Source organism: Heterodontus francisci, chromosome 10, assembly GCF_036365525.1.
Source record: "Heterodontus francisci isolate sHetFra1 chromosome 10, sHetFra1.hap1, whole genome shotgun sequence".
Taxonomy (NCBI): domain Eukaryota; kingdom Metazoa; phylum Chordata; class Chondrichthyes; order Heterodontiformes; family Heterodontidae; genus Heterodontus; species Heterodontus francisci.
In genome coordinates, this window is record NC_090380.1 from 28,366,593 (window position 1) to 28,390,400 (window position 23,808).

The window sequence follows — 23,808 nt, forward strand, 5'->3', positions numbered from 1 at the left end:
CTTTCAAAAGGTAGAAACTGCACTCTTAATTAGGATCTCGAGTCCCACTGAAGATTTTCCTCAGATTATGTTGCTAAATGATACTGCAATCTTGAGCGCAATAGACATTACTTTCAATAAGCAGCATACACACAAACTTAGCACTGCTCTATCCTCAGGTCAAGACAAGATATTTCAGCAAATGCACCCAAGTTCACTAAGCAGGCAGCAGGCTTAACATTAACATGGTATCCAAAATAGTTTGGCCAAGGGCTCAAAATGACTGATGCACAACCAAAGTGGTATCAGATGAAACAGTGATGCTCAAGCCTATGGTTTTAATGGGTGATCCAGTTTTCTGAACACTTCTGTGAATTTGGAATCCTTGGTGTACTCCTGTAAGGTGCTCCCATCCATTTGCAGCAGTGGTTGGAACACTCTAATGGAGCTACAATTAAGCTCTCCAAAGTTATATAAGCAACTGGCTGCATTTCCTTGCTAGTGTTAAGAATATAAATTGTTATTCTGACAGCATCTGCCTAGAAACTCTAACAGCTCAGGTTAGAAATTTCCAAAGGCTCAAGATCTGACAATTCAGCCCTTTCTGTATGCATTAAATAGCGCAATGTCAGCATCACTTTGTGCTAGCTGTCCCATTTTAAGTTACAAATGCAATAAAAGCCCACGTAAATATATTGGGAAAAATGAAAACGACAATGTCCCAGGTTTAATCCTGGTCTGTGCGGAGCTCATTGATCCTGTGGGTAGGAGGGGTGTAAGGATAGTCTTTAAAGCTCCTGAACAATGGAGGGAAAATGTTAGTTAGAGATGAAGCCACGCAAGCAAAACACAGGACATATAAAAATAGTAGCAAAACAAGTCTCCAGCATGGCATTCCAGAGAAGGTGGAGGGTGAGAAAGCAAAATTATAAACATGCTCAATTTCATAGTGTATTCAACAAAAACAGTAATTAGTGTGCAAAATGTCTGAATTATATTACAAGTCACTATAGTTTAGGCAGATTCAACAAAGCAGTCAGCAGATTTTGCCTTCGTTAGTTTTATTACATCAAACATTCATATGAGTCTGGAGATAACTGGTTTTCACTGGTTCCAAAAGGCTGCCATCTAAATGTGGGCTTCTTTCAAACCTCAACAGTATGACGCATCTACAACAGTGGACAGACTAGAGCACTTGGATTGTATACCACCTTACCTTGAAGAACAGGTGCATGCTTTAAAAGGTCTGGCTGTGGCTGTGTAACTGGTATAAGGGGAGGGCCCTTTCCTCCAATGTAATTAGTTGCTGTTAGTGGGCATCCCTTCAATAATGGCGACATACAGCGACGCCTTTTTGGAATTCCTGCCATGCTCTGCTCCATCGGTCGTTTGCTTCTGTTCTGAGGTCCAGACACAAATTCGTCTGCTTCATCAATCATCATTCCCTGTAATGGAAAGGTCTGTAACTTTAATGCCCACAAGAGAAAATAGCTTGCATTGTAGTCAAATTATATTACCTTGACCTATCAGCAGATACTGATCAACTCACTTTAATCTCAAGTTACAGCACAGACATAGCCTACAGAGCTCACATTCATACACCAGAAGTTACAAAAAGACTTCACTTTCTAACCTTTGCAAATGACATCAGGTAATCAGACTTGGGGCAACACTAAGCGTATGCCTTTAGGATAGAGGCTGTTGACGATCAATTATAAATCACGATTTATAAATCACTGTACATTTCATACAAGTGAGCTTCAGAAAAGGTATCAAGTGATTCAAAGTATTGCAAAGTGTTTCCCATGAAGGATCAGAAAATTCAGTGTGAAGTACACCATCACATTATACTTGAAAAGGAAAAATTTGTAGGGCTAAGGGGGGGGGGGGGGGGAGAGAGCAAGAGAATGGGATTTATCAGATAGCTCTTCTGATACAGGCACGATGGCCAAATGGCCTCCTTCTGTGCCGTATAACCCTATATGATCAAATAAAATATAAACAGGTCCTGTCAACAAACAGCAAAGATGTGCAAAGTCAAAGGTTCAGAGGAAAGGAGCTTCTGCCAAACATTCCATTTGATCAAGTGGGTTGCTCGCTCGGTCAGGGCAACAGTATGGGGGCTCCTATTAATCTCATCACATCTACTTTAGGGAAAGAGAACACAAATGAAGCACCAAAGTTCCAACTCCTGCTAGCCATCCAGCAGCTTGTGCTGCACGTGTGTGTGTATCTGCTAAAGATGCATTCAGCCTTGGCTGAGGTAGTCAAATAACCTACACCGTCATCAGAGGCTCACTCATGATCAAAGCCTACTTGAGGATGCTGGAGGGTACCCAGCACCTGTTCATCTAGTTTTGATTATGGAGTGAATGTTTTTAGGAGGGGAAGAAACTGACAAAAACAAGTTTGATGGGATATCCATTATGGCTTAAGAACTTAAGAATTCTCCAGAATTAAAGGCTGATCTGACTTTAGATAAAACATTCAGATCAAGAATTCAACAATCAATTCAGCATATCATTTGGAAGAGATATTTAAAGAAGCAGATTCATTCTATATCCAACTTGGAAAATATAGGGATATTCAACATTTAAGTGATTTAATCATGAAGGGATATTGAAGGAATGTTTAAATATATTGATGGCGGTGTATCAAAGTTTTTGCAATAATTCTAAAAATGGAAAAAACTTAAGTGCCCTGTATGTATCAACTACATTTCCACACCTTTAAATTTTATTGAAAAACAAAGTTCATTTTTAATGGTCATGATCTGCTCTGAATATTGTGCAGCAACTTTTTGCCCCTTCCAAATACAATTGTCACAAGCAACCTACAGCTTAAGTCATCAGCTACTACTGAAACTTACTTGTACTTAAAAAAAAAAAAATGACGTATGCCATTCTATTTGCAGAATTGAACAGTGGCTATATATGCAAACCACAGGGTAGGTGACATCTGAGCACTGATTTAACTCGGATACTAAATGCTGTACGTAATCAAGAGCAGAGTCAGAACAGCCAAAAGACTCATGGGGGCCATTAGTGTGTCTATCGAATTATTTATGCCACTTACAGATCCACCACCTTAAACATCTCTAAAATAAGTACTAGGGTAAAAATAGCAAATAGCTCAAGAGACTTAAATCATATTACAGCTGTAAACAGATGTTTAGAGACCTTGCAGGAGCACAGAAATGCACAACCTCGAATGAGAAAGGACAAGGCACTCTCAGTCCAGCAGACTAAACATGAATAAATGGTTACAAACCTTCTTGTCCAGTTTGAAAGGATTTCCAAACGTATGAAGTCGTCTGGGCTGATCAGGGTCAAGTTCACGTAGGGGTGAAGGCACATGCTTCAAGAACTCCTGGTAATTGCCCATTTGTGCTATTGGGACACTGTGCACTTGATCTACAGGGAAAAGAAAATCATATGCAAGGGGCCACACTCCCAGTTTTTCAATGCTTCACTGAGGCCTTGAGCAATCACACCAGAGAATCTGCAAAAGTACAACCTCAGCATTTCTATAGCAAACAACCGTACTATTAACTTGCAGTATTTCATTAACCCTGAACTCAAAAGCAGCGTTACAGCAGGAATTAACCGTACATACAAATTACACAACAAAAAAGATAAATATGTAGATGGGGCACTTCATATAAAACTATAAAACACAAGCCATGCATGAACTTGGGGCAGAAAGTTATTTGCCCACAGTTGAGCATGTTTGGACAACTTTTCACATCTTTGAGCTTACGAAAAGGTTGCATTGCATTCCTAGAAACTAAAAAAAAATTAGATGTCAAGGAAATACTCATTTACAAAATTATGTTATGAGTAGCAACTTTAAATTTAGAGTTGTGTGGGGATGGGGAGAGATTAGACTTAAAACATGAAATATAAACTACATTCACTCTCCATTTTAAAACAGTAGTAGGTTTCTACCTTCAGTTTTCTTCCCCTCTGCCCCACCACCAATAAGGTGGCAACATATAGTGTCTTTAACACAGAAAAACAACCCACATGCCTAAACATCTCGTTAAAGATCACCCATTGTTCTGTGACAGTTTTTCCTGTCAATCTTTGGTTCCATTTTACCCTGGCTAGATCCCCCCTCATCCTACTGAAATTAGCCCTCTTCCAATTTAGAAGTTCTACTTTAGATTGGTCCTTACTCTTCTCCATTACAAATCTAAACCTTACGATACAAAGATCACTTTTACTCAAGTGCTCCCCCATAGACACTTGGTCCATCTCATTCCCCAACACCGGATCCAGCAATGCATTCTTCATAATTAGACTGAGAACATAGTGGTCATGGAGGTTCTCCAGAACACATTTCAGGGATCCTCCCCCTCCTTGCCTTTTCTACTCTAACATTATCCCAATCGATATTTAGGTAATTAAAGTCCTCCAATATCACCAATATTTTGTTCTTGCACATCTGATTTCCTTGCAGATTTGCTCCTCTCTCACTATTTGGAGGCCTACAAAATAACATGATCATCCTCTTTTTGCTTCCCAGCTCTAACCAAATGGATTCTACCTTTGCCCCCTCAAGAACATCCTCTCTTTGCAATGTGTTCCCGAATCAGTACTGCCATCCCACCTCCCTTTTCTCTTTCCCGATCTTTTAAGACTTTGTATCCTTGAATATTGAGCACCCAGTCTTCATTTTTAAGTCACGTATCCGTTATTGCCACTATATTATACTCCCATACAGCTATTTGTGCTTGTAGCTTACCAACTTTATTTAGCACATTTTATGCGTTTATATGTATGCAATCGAAACCAGTCTTTGCATCCCTCAGTTATTCTTAGTCTGCTCCTATCTAACATGGTACTACTTCCTTCTCTAGTACTATCAAACATTCACTTCTTTATGCACCTTATTCCTCTTTTTTACTGCTATATGATGGTGTGCATTCCCTGCCAATTTAGTTTAAACCCTCCCCAACCACAAGTGAATCTCCTCGTGAAGACACTGGTCCAAGCCCTGTTGAGGTGCAACCTGTCCGTTTTGAATAGATGCCTCCTGCTCCAGAACTGGTCCCAATGTCCCAAGAATCTGAAGCCCTTCCTCCTGCACCATGGCTCAAGCCACAGACTGATCCTCCCCATCTTCCTATTTCTACTCTTGCTAGCACATGGCACTGGCAGTAATCCAGAGATTATTCGCGTCTAAATCCTACTTTTTGACTTCTTCCCTAGCTCCTGAAAATCTGACCGTTTGGCCTCAATACCTGCTTTTTTTATATTGTTGGTACAGACATGTATCACAACTTCTGGCGCACTCCCTTCCCCCTGCAGAATATTCTGCACCCTCTCCATGATGTCCTTTACCCTGGCACCAGGGAGGCAACACACCATGCAGGACTCATGACTACGGTTACAGAAATGCTTTTCTGTCCTCCGAACTATGGAATTTCCTACAAGTGCATTTCTACTCTTTACTGTTCCCTCCTGGGCAATCCCTTGCTCATTGGTGCCCTGGTCTAGCCTGCACTCCTTCAAGGTGTTGACACTCCCAGCAGTCTCCAAAACTCAGTATCAGTTTGAGAGTGGCACACACCCTGAAGACTCCTGTACGTCCAGCCTCTCACCACTCTTCTGGATGGCCACCCATCTTCAATCCTTAACTCTGACTTTGGGATGGCGACCTCATGGAGCGGACGATCTAGGAAACTCTTGACGTTACGCAGTGACTCCAGCTGCCCCTCAAACTTGGATGTCCTGAGTTTGAGCTCAAACATCTGGGGTCACTTCCGACACAGGTGATCAATTACCTCAAGTTCCCACATGGCGCTGGAATTGCAGGAAAGGTCTCAGCCACCCAATGGAGCCTTATTGGCAAGTTAAGTTATAAATCTTCACATATTTCAAGCTGCGATTCCAAAATAATTTTTTTTTGTTTTGGTTCAGTGCTATCACTACGGTCCAAATCAGAAGGCTGTAGGTTCAAGGCCCACTCTAATATTCAGCATACACTGTAAGTTGATACATCAGCGCAGTACTGAGGGACTACTGCATTGTCAGAAACTCTGTTTCAGATGGCATGTCGAGCAAAAACCCTGTCAGCATGTTCAGGTGGATGCAAAAGATTTCATGACACTAACCTACAAAGAGCAGGGTGGTTTCCTCACACCCTGGTCAATATTCTCAGCTCAAACAGTAGCAAAAACTCATGTATTGTTGGAGGTGGAACTGTACAAATTGGCTATTGCAATGCTCACCTGTTCGGCCTCCCACCCTCCACAAATTTCAGCCCAAAGGCTGCTACCTGTATCTATCACACACCAAGTCTCATTCACCAGTCAACCTGTGCTTGTTCACCTGCAAGAGCTCCACATCCACCAACGCAGCAATTTGAAAATTCTTATCCTTGCACTCAAAATCCTTCGAGGCCTCACCCGCCCCCATCTTTGAAACCACCTCCAGCCTCTCAGCCCCAAGAGCTGCTCTTTTATTCAACTTTGGCCTCTTCTGCAATCTGACTCCATACGCTATGCCTTGGGTCGCCTATATCCTACACTTTGGAATTCTGTCCCTAAATTTCTCTGCCTCTTACAATGCCCTCTTCTCTTTTAAGATTCTCCTTAAAATCTACCTCTTCGACAAAGCTTTTAGTTAACCCTCATGTTTCCTTTTTGGCTCAGTATCAATTGTTGTCTGATTACCCCGCTGTGAAGCGCTTTGGGATTTTTTTCTGGGTTAAAGGAGTTAGATACATGTAAATTGTTGTCCTCTTTGCCTACATAACAATGAGAGTAAAGTACTTTAGGATTTTGTCAGGTGATAAGATGCTATATAAACTAATTTCCTTTCCCTTCTGATTTTGGAATAGGTGCAAGCACTTCTTTCCAGATTTCCAGCTCACTAAATTCAAATAGAATAAACAATAGAAGAAAAAGCACATAAGACAGCTGTTGGGCATTCTGTGAGCCAGACTGTCGAGATTCAAGTGACCACACGTGACCTGCAGTTTGGGTCTTGCAAACTGCACAAGTATGTTGTCTTTTAGTGGCACCATTTAATAATGACGAACGACACCTCACCTAAAATAAATCAGCAGCAGTCCAGAGCAAGAATTCATTTTCATTATTAGCTGACTGCTGTAACTCAAAGGGAAATGGGAAAACACTACATACTTTCACAATGTATCACAAAATCATGCAGTTATTTGCTCTTAACACTTGGCCCTTTTAAAACTGAAAAGGACGCCTGTAATTATAGAAACAGTGCGGTGTACCATTACCATGGCACCCATTCAAATGAAATATAAAAATTGTTAGGCTACATCTTGTAATTTTATTTTTACCTTCATCTTGCCCTTTCAATGCAGCATGTGCTGTTTTCAACAGGTTTAACCTCATGCGTGTAAGTTGATCCAGAAGATTTTGCCTTGGTATGTCATAAGCATTCTTGTAACTTTGAGGCTTCAAATCCTTAAAAATAGAAAAAGATGAGTCTAATGGTACCATCCAGGTGGCATTGCATTTTTTGAGTGCTGAATAGCATTCCCAAAGATACACCTTTACCTCAAGTAACCAGGTTCTGTTGGCAGGGGAGGTATGGTACCTTTGCATTTAAGGAGTGACAACTCCATGTAAGATACATACACTTGTGTATATGTACACACACACACATAAATAAACAACTATACACACATATCTGCACATAGTTGGCTGATTACTGCAAGTTTTTCGAAATCAAGCTCATTCCTGCAAGCCAGAAGTGCCAAGTGGATGATCCATCGCTGCCTTCTCCTCAGGTCCTCTGCATCACAGACGCCAATCTTCAACCAACTCGATTCACTCAATGTGAAAACAAGAAATCACAGAATCGTCACAGCATAGGAGGCGGCCATTCAGCCAGTCTTGTCTGTGCTGGCTCTCCGAAAGAGCAGTTTACCTAGTGCCATTCCTCTGCCTTCACCCTGTATGACTGAATACATTGGATACAGCAAAGGCTATGGGCCCCAACAATATGCTGGGTGTAGTGCTGAAGACTGGTGCTCCAGAACTGGGAGTGCCCCTAGCCAAGCTGTTCCAGTATAGCTACAACACTGGCATCTAACCGACAATGTAGAAAATTGCCCAGGTATGCCCTGTACACAAAAAGCAGGACAAATCCAATCTAGCCAATTATCATCACTATCAGTCTAATCTCAATCAGCAAAGTGGTGGAAGGTGTCGTCAACAGTGCTATCATCAAGCAGCACTTACTCAGCAATAATCTGCTCATAGATATTCAGTTCGAGTCCCATCAGGGTCACTCAGCTCCAGACCACAACCACAGCTTGGTCCAAACATGGACAAAAGAGCTGAATTCCAGAGATGAGGCAAGAGAGACTGTTTTTGACATTAAGGCAACATTTGACAGTGTGACATTATGAAGCCTTAGAAAAATTGAAGTCAATGGGAATCAAAAGGAAAATACTCCACTGGTTGGAGTCATACCCAGCACAAGGATGATGGCTGTGGCTGTGGAAGTCAATCATCTCAGCCCCATAACATCGCTGCAAGAGTCCTCAGAGGAGTGGCCTAGATCCAACCATCTTCAGCTGCTTCATCAATGACCATCCCTTCATAAGGTCAGAAGTGGAGATGCTCGCTGATGATTGCAGAGCATTCAGTACCATTCTCAGGTAATGAAGCAGTCCATGCCTGCATGCAGCAAGAACTGGACAACAATCAGCTTTGGTTGATAAGTGGCAAGTAACATTCGTGCCACTCGAGTGCCGGGCAATAGCAATCTCCAACTAGAAAGGATCTAAACATTTCCTCGCGATGTTCCACGGCATTACCATTACTGAATCCAACAGCATATCACAGACTGGGAATTTTGAGGCAAGGAACTTATGTCCCGACTCCTCAAAGTCTGTCAACCATCTACAAGACACAAGTCAGAATGTGATGGAATACCGTCTACCTGCCTGAATGAGCACAGCTCTAACAACACAAGAAGTTCAACACCATCCAGGTCAAAGCAGTCCACTTGATCTGCATCCCATCCACCGCTTGAAACTTTCGATCCCCTCCCCACTGGTGCACAGGCTGCAACTCGCCAAGGCTTCTTTGCCAGCACCTTTCAAACCCATTACCCCTCTCACCGAGAAGAACAAGGGCAGCAGACTCATGGGACCACCACTACCTGCAAGTTCCCCTCCAAACCACACACCATCCTGACTTGGAAGTACATCATTCCTTCACTGTCGCTGGGCCAAAATGCTTAAACTCCCTCCCTAGCAGCATTATAAGTGTACACAAACCACATGGACAGCAGCTATTCAAGAAGCCAGCTCCTCACCATCTTCTCAAGGGCAATTAGAGATGGGCAATAAATGCTGGCCTTGCCAGCAACGCTCACATCCCATGAATGAATTTGAGAGAGAGAGAAGGGGGGAAGCAGCTGGAGACTCTATGTTGGTGATTTATGCCTCACACGTAGGTTATGTTATGGATGCTCTGTCAAGGGTGATTACAACTGGAGTTGGTGAAATGCTTTTGAAGATTCAAAAAGTTGAACTTAAATGCAGTCTACCATATTGTCTTAATGCTACTGGTTAACATTTACTTACACACGGCTTACCGCCGAGGTCACACAATACTCTATTCTTCCATATATGAAGGCTGAGCATGAGGAGAAGCATGGATCAGATCAGAAAGTTATTATAGAAACAAGGACTTCGGTTTGACCCTGAGGCAACACAAGACACTCAAGTTGGTAAGGAGCAAAGGCTCAATTACAGGAATGGCCTTCGGCACTAAGCACAAAGGAAATATCTGGAATATGGCTAAAAATGTAACAATCGCACAAATTATTTTAATGCAAATGTTGGATGCAAAGGCAAGATAGGAGGGAAGCCTGGCATCTAATGAAGGCTGCATCGAAAGCATGTGGTGACCAGACAGTTATTAATTAGCTGATAACTACTCTTCAAAATGAAGTCCCTGTTGCGGTGCTGGCATGTAGCTATTCTCCAGAGTTCTCAAAATGACAGTATGACACAGCCAAACACAGATTTAAATCTGGAGAAAATGAAAGGGTTTCAATTCAGTGTTGATTTAGGTATTTAAAGCCAGTATTTGAATTTGTAAAACTTGCTAAGTATTTGCCCAGGGAAAAAGCCATCAGGGTAAAACAAAACTCAAAATTGACATTGGTTAAGGCTATATCACATAGAAGTAGCAATCAATAGTCTTTGTTAAACTAACTTCCTCAATAAATCACCCTTTTCTTTCATTAGTTCAATTTTGCACCTGGAAAATGCTGAAAATAGGGCCCCATGATTTGTGTGCATTGCATGACTGGCATCCTCACTGCCACATATGCTATACATGACACGTTAATGTCACGTGCATCTGGGGGACGTTTTTCAGTCTAGATTCTTTCAAGGGAGAATGGTCCTGAAGCCTTGGTCAGTTCAGACTTTGCAGTCTTCAGAATCACCTGTGATGTCTATGTGCCAACTACTGAACTGGAAAATTCACATGGTGCCTGATTAAAAGTTTTCCAGCGATAATTTTCCAACAAGTTTTAGATGACTTCAGAGCAAGACAAAGGTAAACAAATTTAAGTTACACTACCCAAGCTGAACTTCAGTGTCTATCATCTACCTCTGAGATCACACATTCAGAACTGGCTTTAGACAAGCATAATGAATCATCAAATGGAGGGTCATTGGTTTACTTTAAATTGGCTAAAGATGGAGAGGGATTCGCTGAAACATCTTCTTTAATAGAATTCTGTCAGTTGTTTCAAGTTGCAGGTGCTGTGGTTGTATTAAGACATTGGAGATTCAAGTGACCATGCATCAAGTTGAAGTTTTTCAGTGGACCAATAATTATTTTTGGCAGATAACCAACCAAAGCATAAAGTAAAAACATTCCTGTAAAGATGAAAGGATGCAGATAAAAACACTAACCACTGCCTTGCAGCATGGCCTTCTTTCCAAAAATGAAGTTCAAAACGCAAACAGATCAGCCATGATCTTCTTGAACGGTGGAGCAGGTTCGAGGGGCCAAATGGCCTACTTCTGCTCCGAATTCGTATGCTCGTATGTAAATGTAGTTAATCCAACTCATGCGAGCATAAACTTTTGAGTTGCCACTCAGAACCACTCCCACCAAAAAGGCAGTGCCATGAATCATAAAAATAAAAAAACAATACCTTAACTGCAGCTGCTTCTTAAAAGACCTTAAATTTCCTTCCAAATAAAAACTGACTTTTTCCAAATTTACCCTTTATTGGGTTCAATTTCTTCCTCCTGCCTTCACTCTCCCTAACAATTTTGATGCTTAAATTAGAACTTGTCATGAAGTTTGCAAGTTCTCCCCGTGTCTGCGTGGGTTTTCACCGGGGACTCCGGTTTCCTCCCACCACCAAAAGACTTGCAGGTTGATAGGTAAATTGGCCATTATAAATTGCCCCTAGTATAGGTAGGTGGTAGGAGAGTATAGGGACAGGTGGGGATGTGGTAGGAATATGGGATTAGTGTAGGATTAGTATAAATGGGTGGTTGATGGTCGGCACAGACTCGGTGGGCCGAAGGGCCTGTTTCAGTGCTGTATCTCTAAATAAAAAAATAAATTAAATAAAAAAGTTTGTAAATTAAGAAAAACAACTTCAGCAATTCTTAGCTATAAGGCTCAATCTGCTACTCCAGAATATTTAAGAGTAATTCTGTACTTCAGTTACCTCTACAATTTGTTCATTTGACAACTAAACATGTGCACAGTCGTTAGATAGCAAAGAGTATCAAAGCAATGTTATAGTCATAACAGCACAGGTGGCCATTCGACCCATTCAGCCCATGCCAGCTCTCTGTAGAGTAATGCGATCAGTCCCATTCTCCTGCTCTATCTACATAACCCAGCAGGTTTATTGCCCTCAAGTGCCCATCCAATTTCCTTTTGAAATCATTCATCATCTCCGTTTCCACCACCCACATAGGCAGCAAGTTCTAGGTCATTACAACTCGCTGTGGAAAAAAGTTCTTGCTCACATCCTGCGTTTCTTACCCAAAACCTTAAATCTGTGTCCCTAGCCCTTGTATGATCAGCTAAAGTAAACAGCTTTTCTTTGTCTACCTTATCTAAACCTGTCATCGTCTTGCACATCTCTATCAACCAGGTGTAGGAAACCTGCGTTCCTGTATATTAAGCCCAATCATTGCACCATCAACTAACTCAGTAGCAGCCAAGGACTCAGACTTGGGACATACCAGGTCTGGACACATCAGGATCACACATTACGCCAAAGGAACCCATATGCTACCTTTCAAGGCTACGTGGCCCTCACATAAAGACCAACCCAAACATAATTGTTTGACAAGAGTACAGCAATTGCTTAATGGCAAAATTCCTCGATAGGATGTCAAAATTCTCATATTTGCTATTAAGTTCATTCCATTATATAGCAATACATCACAGTATTAGAAAAATCTAATTTCATTTAGGAAATAATCATTTTGAGCTTGTTGGATAAGAAATCACAATACTTCATTCCATAACGATGATTTATCCTTCCCAAGTTACCATCAGCACCAGGTGAGCTAACGTATGATAACTGCAAGATATAATGTGACAATTCTGAACAATTTTTGCTTTCCTATCTAGATATCAAGCTAATTTCAGAGTGTTAACTCGGAAATGATGGCTATGGAATGCACCATATCGCTCATTAGCAGAAGAAAATGCCTTTACTGGAAGGATATTTAATTCAGGATGCTTCTTTCTGCGCAGAAAAGTTCTGTTATAAGTTCTTGTGCAGCATTTGCTTCCCAAAGACACTTAATTCAAGTAGTAACTAGAAATAAAGGTCTATTGCTTCTGAGAATTGCAGTCTTGGAGATTCTGGTTCAAAATCTCACACGGTAAGCAATGTGACACCAAGGTGTTGAACATAACTTGTAAAATCTACACTGAGACAGCAAAGTATCAGAAAAGAATAAATCTTAAGTGCTCACTACAAGTTTCCCAGCTAGTTTTTGGGCCAAACGCTCCAATCAACATGAGGATTTAAGAGATTTCCAAAACCAGAAACCTTCGGCAGTTATTAAAAATGTTAAATCTTTCGAACTATTACAATTGCTGACCTTTGCACTGAAGAAATAATTCTGCAGAAAAATATATTCTTGAACTTCAAGTCAGATTAAAAATACCTGAAAGAAAGGTGTCTCACCTTGTTCAGGATCCCAATTTGGAATCCAGCAAACTCCTTCACATTTAAATCCAGAAGTCTGTAAGGAAGCTCCCCCGTGATCCCCATTAGGATGTGCCTCAAGTCTTTCCGATGAGCTAACGAGAGATTGTTACTTCTGTTTTTCACTTTAATGGCAGACTCTTGAACTGGCTTCTTACCCACTGAACTTATGATTCGGTCAGATTCCAGTTTAGCCTGAGAATTGGAAGCAAGGACAAATGGTTTATAATCCAAGACAAATGCCTGCACAACAAAGTATTTCAAAAATAACTTAATACCAAAAACATTCAGCTGAAAAATTGTTAAATCATAAGGATTATATACAGTGACTGAATTAATATCTGAATAAAATATCCATAGAAACAAAACTAAACAATTTGCTTTCAGTTAAAAATCTATGACACACACATGCATACACACAGAAATTTCCTATTCCTAAAAAAGGCAAAGAAGGAACTTGAATTCACATAGCGCTTTCCCAACCTCAGGATATCCCAAAGGGCTTTACAGCCAATGAAATACTTTTCAAGTGTAATCACTGTTGGACAGTATTTAAGCTCCAGCATTTATCTCATGCACCAAATCTGGTTGAAAACCTTGAGCAGGCAGACTTCATGTATAGTACCTTCTGCAAATAAGTCACTACACTTGCTTAGTATTTAACAATACCAGTTTTGAAGGGGTCAATGAAAGAATATGGAAGCACTGGAGTTTGCAAAAAAGATTTACAAGGATGATACCAGAAATGTGAGGTTATACCCAACAGGAAAAGATCAACATGGATGTCAAGGATGTGTCTGAACGGACAGGGGGCATTCTGAAGGGGGAGGGTGAACAGCCAGAGGTTGTGGTACAAATCGGTACCAACGACATAGGCAGGAAGACTGACGAGGTCCTGCAGGGGGAGTTTAGGGAGTTAGGTAGAAAGTTAAAAGACAGGACCTCTAGGGTTGTAATCTCGGGATTACTCCCTGTGTCACGTGCCACTGAGGCTAGAAATAGGAAGATAGTGCAGCTAAACACGTGGCTGAACAGCTGGTGTAGGAGGCAGGGTTTCAGATATCTGATCATTGGGATCTCTTCAGGGACAGGTGGGACCTGTACAAGAAGGATGGGTTGCATCTAAACCGGAGGGGCACAAATATCCTGGCTGCGAGGTTTGCTTGCGTCACTCGGGAGGGTTTAAACTAGTGTGGCAGGGGGGTGGGAACCAGAGCAGTAGGACAGCAAGTGAAATAAATGAGGGGGAACTAGTAAATAAGGCCAGTAAGACTAAGAGGAAGAGCAGGCAGGGAGATGTTGCGGAGCACAGCGGGACTGGTGGTCTGAAGTGCATTTGTTTCAATGCGAGAAGTATAACAGGTAAGGCAGATGCACTTAGAGCTTGGAACTATGATGTTGTTGCTATTACAGAGACTTGGTTGAGGGAAGGACAGGATTGGCAGCTAAATGTTCCAGGATTTAGAAGCTTCAGGCGGGATAGAGGGGGATGTAAAAGGGGTGGGGGAGTTGCATTACTTGTTAAGGAGAATATCACAGCTGTACTGCGGGAGGACACCTCGGAGGGGTCATGCAGCGAGGCAATATGGGTAGAGCTCAGGAATAGGAAGGGTGCAGCTTCGATGTTGGGAGTTTACTACAGGCCTCCCAACAGCCAGCGGGAGGTAGAGGAGCAGATATGTAGACAGATTTTGGAAAGATGTCAAGGTAACAGGGTTGTAGTGGTGGGTGATTTTAACTTCCCCTATATTGACTGGGACTCACTTAGTGTTAGGGGCTTGGATGGGGCAGAATTTGTAAGGAGCATCCAGGCGGGCTTCTTGAAACAATATGTAGATAGTCCAACTAGGGATGAGGCCGTACTGGACCTGGTATTGGGGAATGAGCCCGGCCAGGTGGTCGAAGTTTCAGTAGGGGAGCATTTTGGGAACAGTGACCATAATTCCGTAAGTTTTAAGGTACTTGTGGATAAGAGTAGTCCTCGGGTGAAGGTGCAAAATTGGGGGAAGGCTAATTATAACAATATTAGGCAGGAACTGAAGAATTTAGATTGGGGGCGGCTGTTTGAGGGTAAATCAACATCTGAGATGTGGGAGTCTTTCAAACGTCAGTTGATTGGAATCCAGGACCGACATGTTCCTGTGAGGAAGAAGGATAAGTTTGGCAAGTTTCGGGAACCTTGCATAACGAGGGATATTGTGAGCCGAGTCAAAAAGAAAAAGGAAGCATTCGTAAGGGCTAGAAGGCTAGGAACAGACGAAGCCCTTGAGGAATATAAAGACAGTAGGAAGGAACTTAAGCAAGGAGTCAGGAGGGATAAAAAGGGTCATGAAAAGTCATTGGCAAACAGAATTAAGGAGAATCCCAAGGTTTTTTATACTTATATAAAGAGCAAGAAAATAACCAGGGAAAGGGTTGGTCCACTCAAGGACAGAGGAGGGAGTCTATGTGTGGAGCCAGAGGAAATGGGCGAGATACTAAATGAGTACTTTGCATCAGTATTCACCAAAGAGAAGGACTTGGTGGATGATGAGTCTAGGGAAGGGAGCGTAGATAGTCTGGGTCATGTCGTTATCAAAAAGGAGGTGGTGTTGGGCGTCTTGTAAAGCATTAAGGTAGATATGTCCCCAGGGCCTGATGGGATCTACCCCAGAATACTGAGGGAGGCAAGGGAAGAAATTGCTGGGGCCTTGACAGAAATCTTTGCATCCTCATTGGCTACAGGTGAGGTCCCAGAGGACTGGAGAATAGCCAATGTTGTTCCTTTGTTTAAGAAGGGTAGCAAAGATAATCCAGGAAATTATCGGCTGGTGAGTCTTATGTCAGTGGTAGGGAAATTATTAGACAGGATTCTTCGGGACAGGATTTACTCCCATTTGGAAACAAATGAACTTATTAGCGACAGGCAGCATGGTTTTGTGAAGGGGAGGTCGTGTCTTACTAATTTGATTGAGTTTTTTGAGGAAGTGACGAAGATGATTGATGAAGGAAGGGCAGTGGATGTTGTCTAAATGGACTTCAGTAAAGCCTTTGACAAGGTCTCGCATGGCAGACGGGTACAAAAGCTAAAGTCACACGCGATCAGAGGTGAGCTGGCAAGATGGATACAGAACTGTGGAGGGCTGTGACTAGTGGTGTTCCAAAGGGATCAGTGCTGGGACCTTTGCCTGTTTGTAGTATATATAAATGATTTGGAGGAAAATGTAGCTGGTCTGATTAGTAAGTTTGCGGACGACACAAAGGTTGGTGGAGTTGCGGATAGTGATGAGGATTGTCAGAGGATACAGCAGGATATAGATCGGTTGGAGACTCTGGCGGTGAAATGGCAGATGGAGTTTAATCCGGACAAATGTGAGGTAATGCATTTTGGAAGATCTAATACAGGTGGGAAGTATACAGTAAATGGCAGAACCCTTAGGAGTATTGACAGGCAGAGGGATCTGGGCCTACAGGTCCACAGGTCACTGAAAGTGGCAACGCAGGTGGATAAGGTAGTCAAGAAGGCATACGGCATGCTTGCCTTCATCAGTCGGGGCATAGGGTATAAAAATAGGCAAGTCATGCTGCAGCTGTACAGAACCTTAGTTAGGCCACACTTAGAATATTGCATGCAATTCTGGTCACCACACTACCAGAAGCACTTGGAGGCTTTCGAGAGGGTAAAGAAGAGGTTTACCAGGATGTTGCCTGGTCTGGAGGGCATTAGCTATGAGGAGAGATTGGATAAACTCGGATTGTTTTCACTGGAAAAACAGAGGTGGAGGGGCGACATGATAGAGGTTTACAAAGTTATGAGCGGCATGGACAGAGTGGATAGTCAGAAGCTTTTTTCCAGGGTGGAAGAGTCAGTTACGAGGGGACTGGGTGAGAGGGGTTTAAGGTGAGAGGGGCAAAGTTTAAAGGGGATGTGCGAGGCAAGTTCTTTACACAGAGGGTGGTGAGTGCCTGGAACTTGCTGCCGGGGGAGGTGGTGGAAGCAGGTACGATAGCGACATTTAAGAGGCATCTTGACAAATACATGAATCAGATGGGAATAGAGGGATACGGTCCCCGGAAGTGCAGAAGGTTTTAGTTTAGACAGGCATCAAGATCGGCGCAGGCTTGGCGGGCCGAATGGCCTGTTCCTGTGCTGTACTGTTCTTTGTTGGGTCTCTTTTCTCTTGAAGAGAAGGTTAAGGGATGATCAAACAACAACTTGTATTTATGTCGCACCCTTAATATAGTAAAACATCCCAAGGTGCTTCACAGGAACATTACCAAACAAAATACAAAATTTGACCGAACTACATAAAGAGATATTAGGGAAAATACGTGGCAAACAAAATAGATTTTAAGGAGTACCTTAGAGGAGGAAAGAGAAGATGAGTTTAGGAAGGGAATTCTGGAGCTTAGGGCCTTGTGCTTAGGCACAGTGATTAAATTGGGGACACTCAAGAGCTGGAGATTCCAGAGATAGGGAGTGGTAAGGCCGTAGAAGGATTTGAACAAAGGATGAGATTTTTCAAAACAAAGCATTGCTTTATTCAGAGACAATGTATGCAGGTCAGCAAGCAAAGGGAGGATGGGTAAACAGGGCTTGGTGAGAGTTAGGACACAGGCAGCAATTTTGGATGACCTCAAATTTATGGAGGGTAGAAAGTAGGAAGCCAACCAGGATTTCGTTGAAAGTGTCAAATCTAGAGGTAACACAGGCATGGATGAGGGTTTCAGCAGCAGATGAGCGAAGGCAGGGATGGAGTCGGGCGATGTTGCAGAGGTGGAAATAGTTGGTCTTAGTGATGGTGTGGACATGTGGTCGGAAGCTGATCTTGGGGTCAAATAATATGACCTGATTGGAAGGATTCAAACATGGAGTTCCAGGAAAGATGGGCTCAGATTTGAGAGGCAGTAGCAGGTTCAAGGGAAGAAAGGGAGTTTTGTAAGGGTGGGACAATTAAGGGTTTTTTTTTTTTTGAGGAGAGAGGTGATGATGGTAGATCTGAAGGAGAGGGGGACAGTGCCTGAGAGGAGAGAAAGCTATTAATATCAGCTAACATGAGAGCCAGTAAGGGAAGTTGTGGAGGTCTTTAAAATTATGAAAGATTTTGATACAATAGATTCAAACAGTGTTTCCACTTGTGGAGGAGCAAAACCAATATAGGATAGTCACCAAGAAATCCAACAGGGAATTAAGAAACTTCTTTACCCAAAGAGAGGTGAGAATGTAGAACTCAACCACCACAGGGAGTAGTTGGGTTGAACAGAATAGATGCGTTCAAGAGAAAGCTAGATAGGTATATGAGAGAGAAAGGAATAGAGGGTTATAGCGATTAAGGTGAGGAAGGATGGGAGGAGGTTCGAGTGAGCATAAACACCAGCATAGACTGGTTGTACTGCATGGCCCATGTCTGTGGTGTATATTCTTATTAATTCTGTAGAGTAACTGGGATGCGCTTGGGTTATCTCTGTAAATTGGTCATGGGAGTGGCTCAAAAGAGCTTAGATGTGATGTAACTTCTTTAGCCAAAGCAGCATTAGAGGCTGGAAAATAACTGGATCAGGGTATTAAGACAATACTCAGTGTGCATTTTGCCATTATTTTGATCTTTTTTAGATAAACTATTTTGTCCGAATCTGTAACAGAATCTGCCACGGTAAACTGGTCACTAAGGCTGAAAGGTGATTTGATAGAGGTATTCAAAATCATGAGGGGTCTGGATAGAGTAGAGAGAGAGAGAAACTGTTCCCACTCAAAAAGATAGAGAACGAAAGGGCATAGATTTGAAGTATTTGGTAAGAGAAGCAAAAGTGACATGAGGAAAAACTTTCTCACACAGCCAGAGGTTAAGGTCTGGAATGTGCTGCCTAATAAAGTGGTGGAGGCAGGTTCAACTGAAGCAGTCAAAAGGGAATTAGACAGTTCTACGAAAAGGAAGAATGTGCAGGGTTATGGGGAGAAGGCGGGGGAATTGAACGGAGGGAATTGCGCTTTCAGAGCGCCAGTGCGGACACGATGGGCTGAATGGCCTCCTTCTGCGCTGTAACCATTCTGTGATTCTGAAATTACTGTACTGCAGGCCAGAGGTTGGGGGGGGGGGGGGGGGCGCAGCGGGGAGATATTTAAAAAAAGAAAAAAGCATACCAAGGCAATTTCTCAGCAACACCCACTTAGTGATTGGTTACAAAGTGTGCCAATTCACATGAAGTGGCTTTTTTTTTTGCTTTTATCTTTGGTCAACTTTGTCCTTTAGAGATATAGTTTGACCTGCTGACAGACCTAGTGCTACCCTATTGACTTCAGAAAAACACAGTATAGGAAGACAGCTGGGAAGAACGAAGTTAGATAACTTACAAAAATAAATGGGGATTCTCATCTTACCTGTTGACTAAGTTTTTTGAGGTACGAAATGACACTGTAGCTCAGACCATAATCCACACCTTCGGCAATCAGGTTAGGAGCTCCCATCATCCTCAGCGCCTTTTTCAAAGGCTGTTGGTGAAATTCAACACAAAATATTTACTGAAACGTTAAAGCATAAAAAAAGTCAATCAACTTTCAGGGCATCAAAACACAGTCTATGGTGAATTTTTACTGGTCACAGGTCACGTAAAACCTATACAATGCACGAACAGTTGTCCAAATAATCAAATTGTGATACTTGAGGTTTGAACAGCCTGAAGAGGAAAGTAACTGAAATTAAGATTTATACAATAAAAAGTGTTTGAAACACACGCAGTTGTCCAAATGTTGGGAACATCCACAAACTGCTGTCTCTCTTGACACATTGAGTCACTATTTAAATGTCTAAGATCAGCCTGACATTTTTGAAATTCATTTTTGTACAACTTATTCACTTGTTTGAAAAATTTGAAGTTCCTTGGCAAGCCAGAATTTGTGGTCTCCTTAAAGGCGCTGATCGCATACTGCAGCGATAAGAACAGGGTACCCAATACTTTTCTTGCGCCATTCTGGGAAACCACACGACAATCCATAGAAGCCACATTATTTACATACTCCTCCACCAGTGTGAAAAACTGCAAAACTAGAAAAATCTAGTGCAAGACAAATGGAGCTAGCAATCTGGTATAAATGACTAAGCGAGTCCCAACACTGGTGAAAGGCAAACTCAACAGTCTGTCATCAGTGGCAACAGAAATCTCCCAATATACCATGATTAAATATTTATGAGCAGAGAGACAAGCATCGGAAATCAAGTGTACATCTTGCAACACACACAGATCAGTCCAATTAATTAGGACAGCAAAGGCCAAACCAGTATCTGTCCATCACCCAGGAATTTGTACACTTCTACACCTTAGAATCCCAGTCCAGTTCACAGACATGCGCAATTCTGTGGTATGACAAAGGCATCATTAGACTAGGTTAACTTAACAGAAGGCAGATTACACCCTCCCAACAACTGAGACGATACCCAGCGTACACAGCATTTGCAAAACTCCAAATTAAAGATCGCCTCCAAGACCCAAACATGCTCTCAAACTCCAAAGCCAAATTATCTGCAGTTCGCTGACATGCTCCGATGGGATATATCGCAATTCTCAGTACCACATTTACTTCCAGGTCAACAGAAAACACAAAAAGAATTATTTTAGCCTGGATGTGAAACCTAGGTCACTGGATAGCATAGAAACAATGAAGGCACAGAAGCATATCCTCTAAACATAATGTCCATTAACATTGCGCTTATCGTACAGCTTTCTGGGGGCGATGCAGCCATGGGGTACATTACAGCACACATTCTGGTCCTGCATCCCTAATTCAACTTTTTAGGATAACAATTCATCAAGTTGCAGTGTGGTTTGCAGGCCTAATGCCTGCCATTCCTGAAAGCACACAACAACTGGGATCACACCCAAGAAAGTCACCAAAGCCACAAACTCAACCCCCTACTGCTACTCTACAAGGCACAATGCCTGAGCCGACACAACTTGTCACATTTCTAAAACCCTTGATACTGTACCTCCAATCCAGGGGCCATCACCAAATCATCCTGGACCTTGAATAGCATTCACCATAGCCAGTATATGTACAACATATCAACTATTTGACTGTGTCAATACCCCTATAAATATACACCCAAGTATCACGTGACAAATAGCACAGAAACTTGTTTTTAAAAATTATGTAAATTTAAAAAATTCAGACTCCATTACATTAAAATCTCCAAGGTTAAAAATTTAAATTCAACTGACTGGTGTTCCCCTCTTCCTAACCTACCTTGGCACCCTCGCATTGCCACACTTGGTCTGTTCTAACTGATGTCACTGCCTTCTCCACCTTATCCAGTGCTCACAAAACCTACTGTTTCTTGGCCCATTGTTTATTGAGTATTCTTGGTCTGGAGGGTTGGTAGAGGCTTGCTCCCAGATTGGTGCATTTAGACCACTATGGGATCGGCCTTGCCCAAACCCATCAGGGTTCAATTCACCAGACTTGCAAAATTCAAGATGTTACAACCAACAGAAGACATTTGTGCACAAATAAAAACTATGCGCATCTTGGATACCCACCCTGTACAGAACAGTGTTTGAGTGCCTGATATAAAGAAAGCAGAAATCACTGACTCAAATCACTTACCTCTGTCTCCCAAAATTCTCAGGCCCCATTTATTTTAAAATGTTTTCCAGCATGAGCCACGCCAAGAAATTCTCAGATTCTTGCGCCTTTCTAGTGAGTCTGCATTAAAAATAAAATTTTCTCTTCCTAAACTGGTTTTTCTCTCACCCCCTTTCATGGTGCATCTGAACTCATTTCCCAATGTTTCTGCCTCTCCCATTCCCTTCTGCTTCTCTTTTGGAAAAAACACACCTTTGAACTCAAATTACCCTCAGTACCCTGCCACCAAGCTCCTAATTTTTTTTTTTAAGTTGCAGTGATGTTATAGATGCACAGCTTCTCGAATATTGCACTGTAAAGAGACAAAATCTCGACTAATTTCTCATCAGCAATAGCAGAACCTATTTAGGAATTAATTTCCCCTTCCCTCAAAAAATTCAGATAATACAACATATTTTAAGGCAGAATATTTTTAAATGGAAACTTCCAGTCATCAGCAGGAAAGTCAAGGAATTTTTTTCAAATAGTAATGATTCCTGAATTTAAAACAGGTAGAGTTTCATTGACTGGTTCAGTTTTATAACGGAGATAAAAAGAACTCGGGTCTTCAGAATATTACATACAATGTACAGCACAGAAACAGGCCATTCGGCTCAACTGCTCCACAATGGCGTTTATGCTCCACAGTAGCCTCCTCCCAACATTCTTCATCACACCCTAACTGCAGATCCATCTATAACTTTCTCTATTATGTGTTTATCTAGCTAGAGTGGTCACTTCGCGTATTCGTACTCGTTTTAACCGAATTAGAGTTTTAAGGTTAATAAACTTCCACCTTTCTTGTTTAAATCTAAGAAAACCTGTCTGGTTGATTTCTTTGCCTTACAATTGGAGAGCAGTGAACAAGGATTCACTGAGGGCGAGCCAAAAACAGTGTTTTAAAAATTAAACCCTGATACAGTTAAACCAGGCGAAGGCTAAGAGGAACACCCTAGATCCCTTTCTCACCTGGTCGCAACAGAAATTTGGGGCTCGTCTGGAATTTGACCCCCAAACAAACGAGGAAATCGGAAGTGGGAAGCCAAATTAGAGTCAGAGTTCTTCGGCCCATCATGTCTGTGCTGGCCATCAAGCACCTATCTATTCTAATCTCATTTTCCAGCACTTGACCTGTAGCCTTGTATGCTATGGCATTTCAAGTACTCATCAAAATACTTATTAAATGTTGTGAGGGTTCCTGCCTCTACTACTAGTGTGTTCAAGATTCCAACCACCCTCTGGGTGTAAACATTTTCCTCAAATCCCCTCTAAACCTCCTGCCCCTTACCTTAAATCTATGCCCCCTTTTTTATTGGTCCCTCCGCTAAGGGAAAAAGTTTCTTCCTATCTACCCTATCAATGCCCCTCATAATTTTGTATACCTCAATCAGGTTCCCCCTCAGCCTTCGCTGCTCTAAGGAAAATAACCCTAGCCTATCCAGTCTCTCTTCATAGCTGAAATGCTCCAGCCCAGGCAACATCCTGGTGAATCACCTCTGCACCCTCTCCAGTGCAATCACATCCTTCCTATAGTGCAGTGACCAGAACTGTACACAGTACTCCAGCTGTGGCCTAACTAGCATTTTGTATAGCTCCATCATAACCTCCCTGCTCTTATATCCTATGCCTCGGCTAATAAAAGCAAGTATCCCATATGCTTTCCTATCCACCTTATCTACCTGTGCTGCTGCCTTCAGTGACCTATGGACAAGCACACCGAGGTCCCTCTGACCCTCTGTACTTCCTAGGGTCCTACCATCCATTGTATATTCCCTTGCCTTGTTAGTCCTCCCAAAATGCATCATTTCACACTTCTCAGGATTAAATTCCATTTGCCACTGCTCCGCCCATCTTACCAGCCCATCTACATCGTCCTGTAATCTAAGGCTTTCCTCCTCACTATTTACGACACCACCAATTTTCGTGCCATGTGCGAACTTACTGATCATACCTCCTACATTCACATCCAAATCATTAATGTACATTACAAACAGCAAGGGTCCTGGCACCGATCCCTGCGGTACA

The 23,808-nt window shown here is 42.2% G+C and overlaps 1 protein-coding gene across 2 annotated transcripts in view; it reads right to left on the reverse strand.

Annotated features, from left to right (window-relative positions):
- Positions 1-23,808, reverse strand: part of LOC137374367 (integrator complex subunit 6-like) — a 134,997-nt gene that overhangs the window by 27,631 nt on the left and 83,558 nt on the right. For both annotated transcript variants that reach the window (XM_068040336.1, XM_068040335.1), the window contains exons 11-15: positions 19,546-19,656; positions 13,167-13,382; positions 7,300-7,426; positions 3,250-3,392; positions 1,196-1,424 (exon numbers count right to left, since the gene is read on the reverse strand). In XM_068040336.1, the coding sequence (XP_067896437.1) occupies positions 1,196-1,424; positions 3,250-3,392; positions 7,300-7,426; positions 13,167-13,382; positions 19,546-19,656 (826 nt within the window). The remainder of the gene's footprint in view (positions 1-1,195; positions 1,425-3,249; positions 3,393-7,299; positions 7,427-13,166; positions 13,383-19,545; positions 19,657-23,808) is intronic.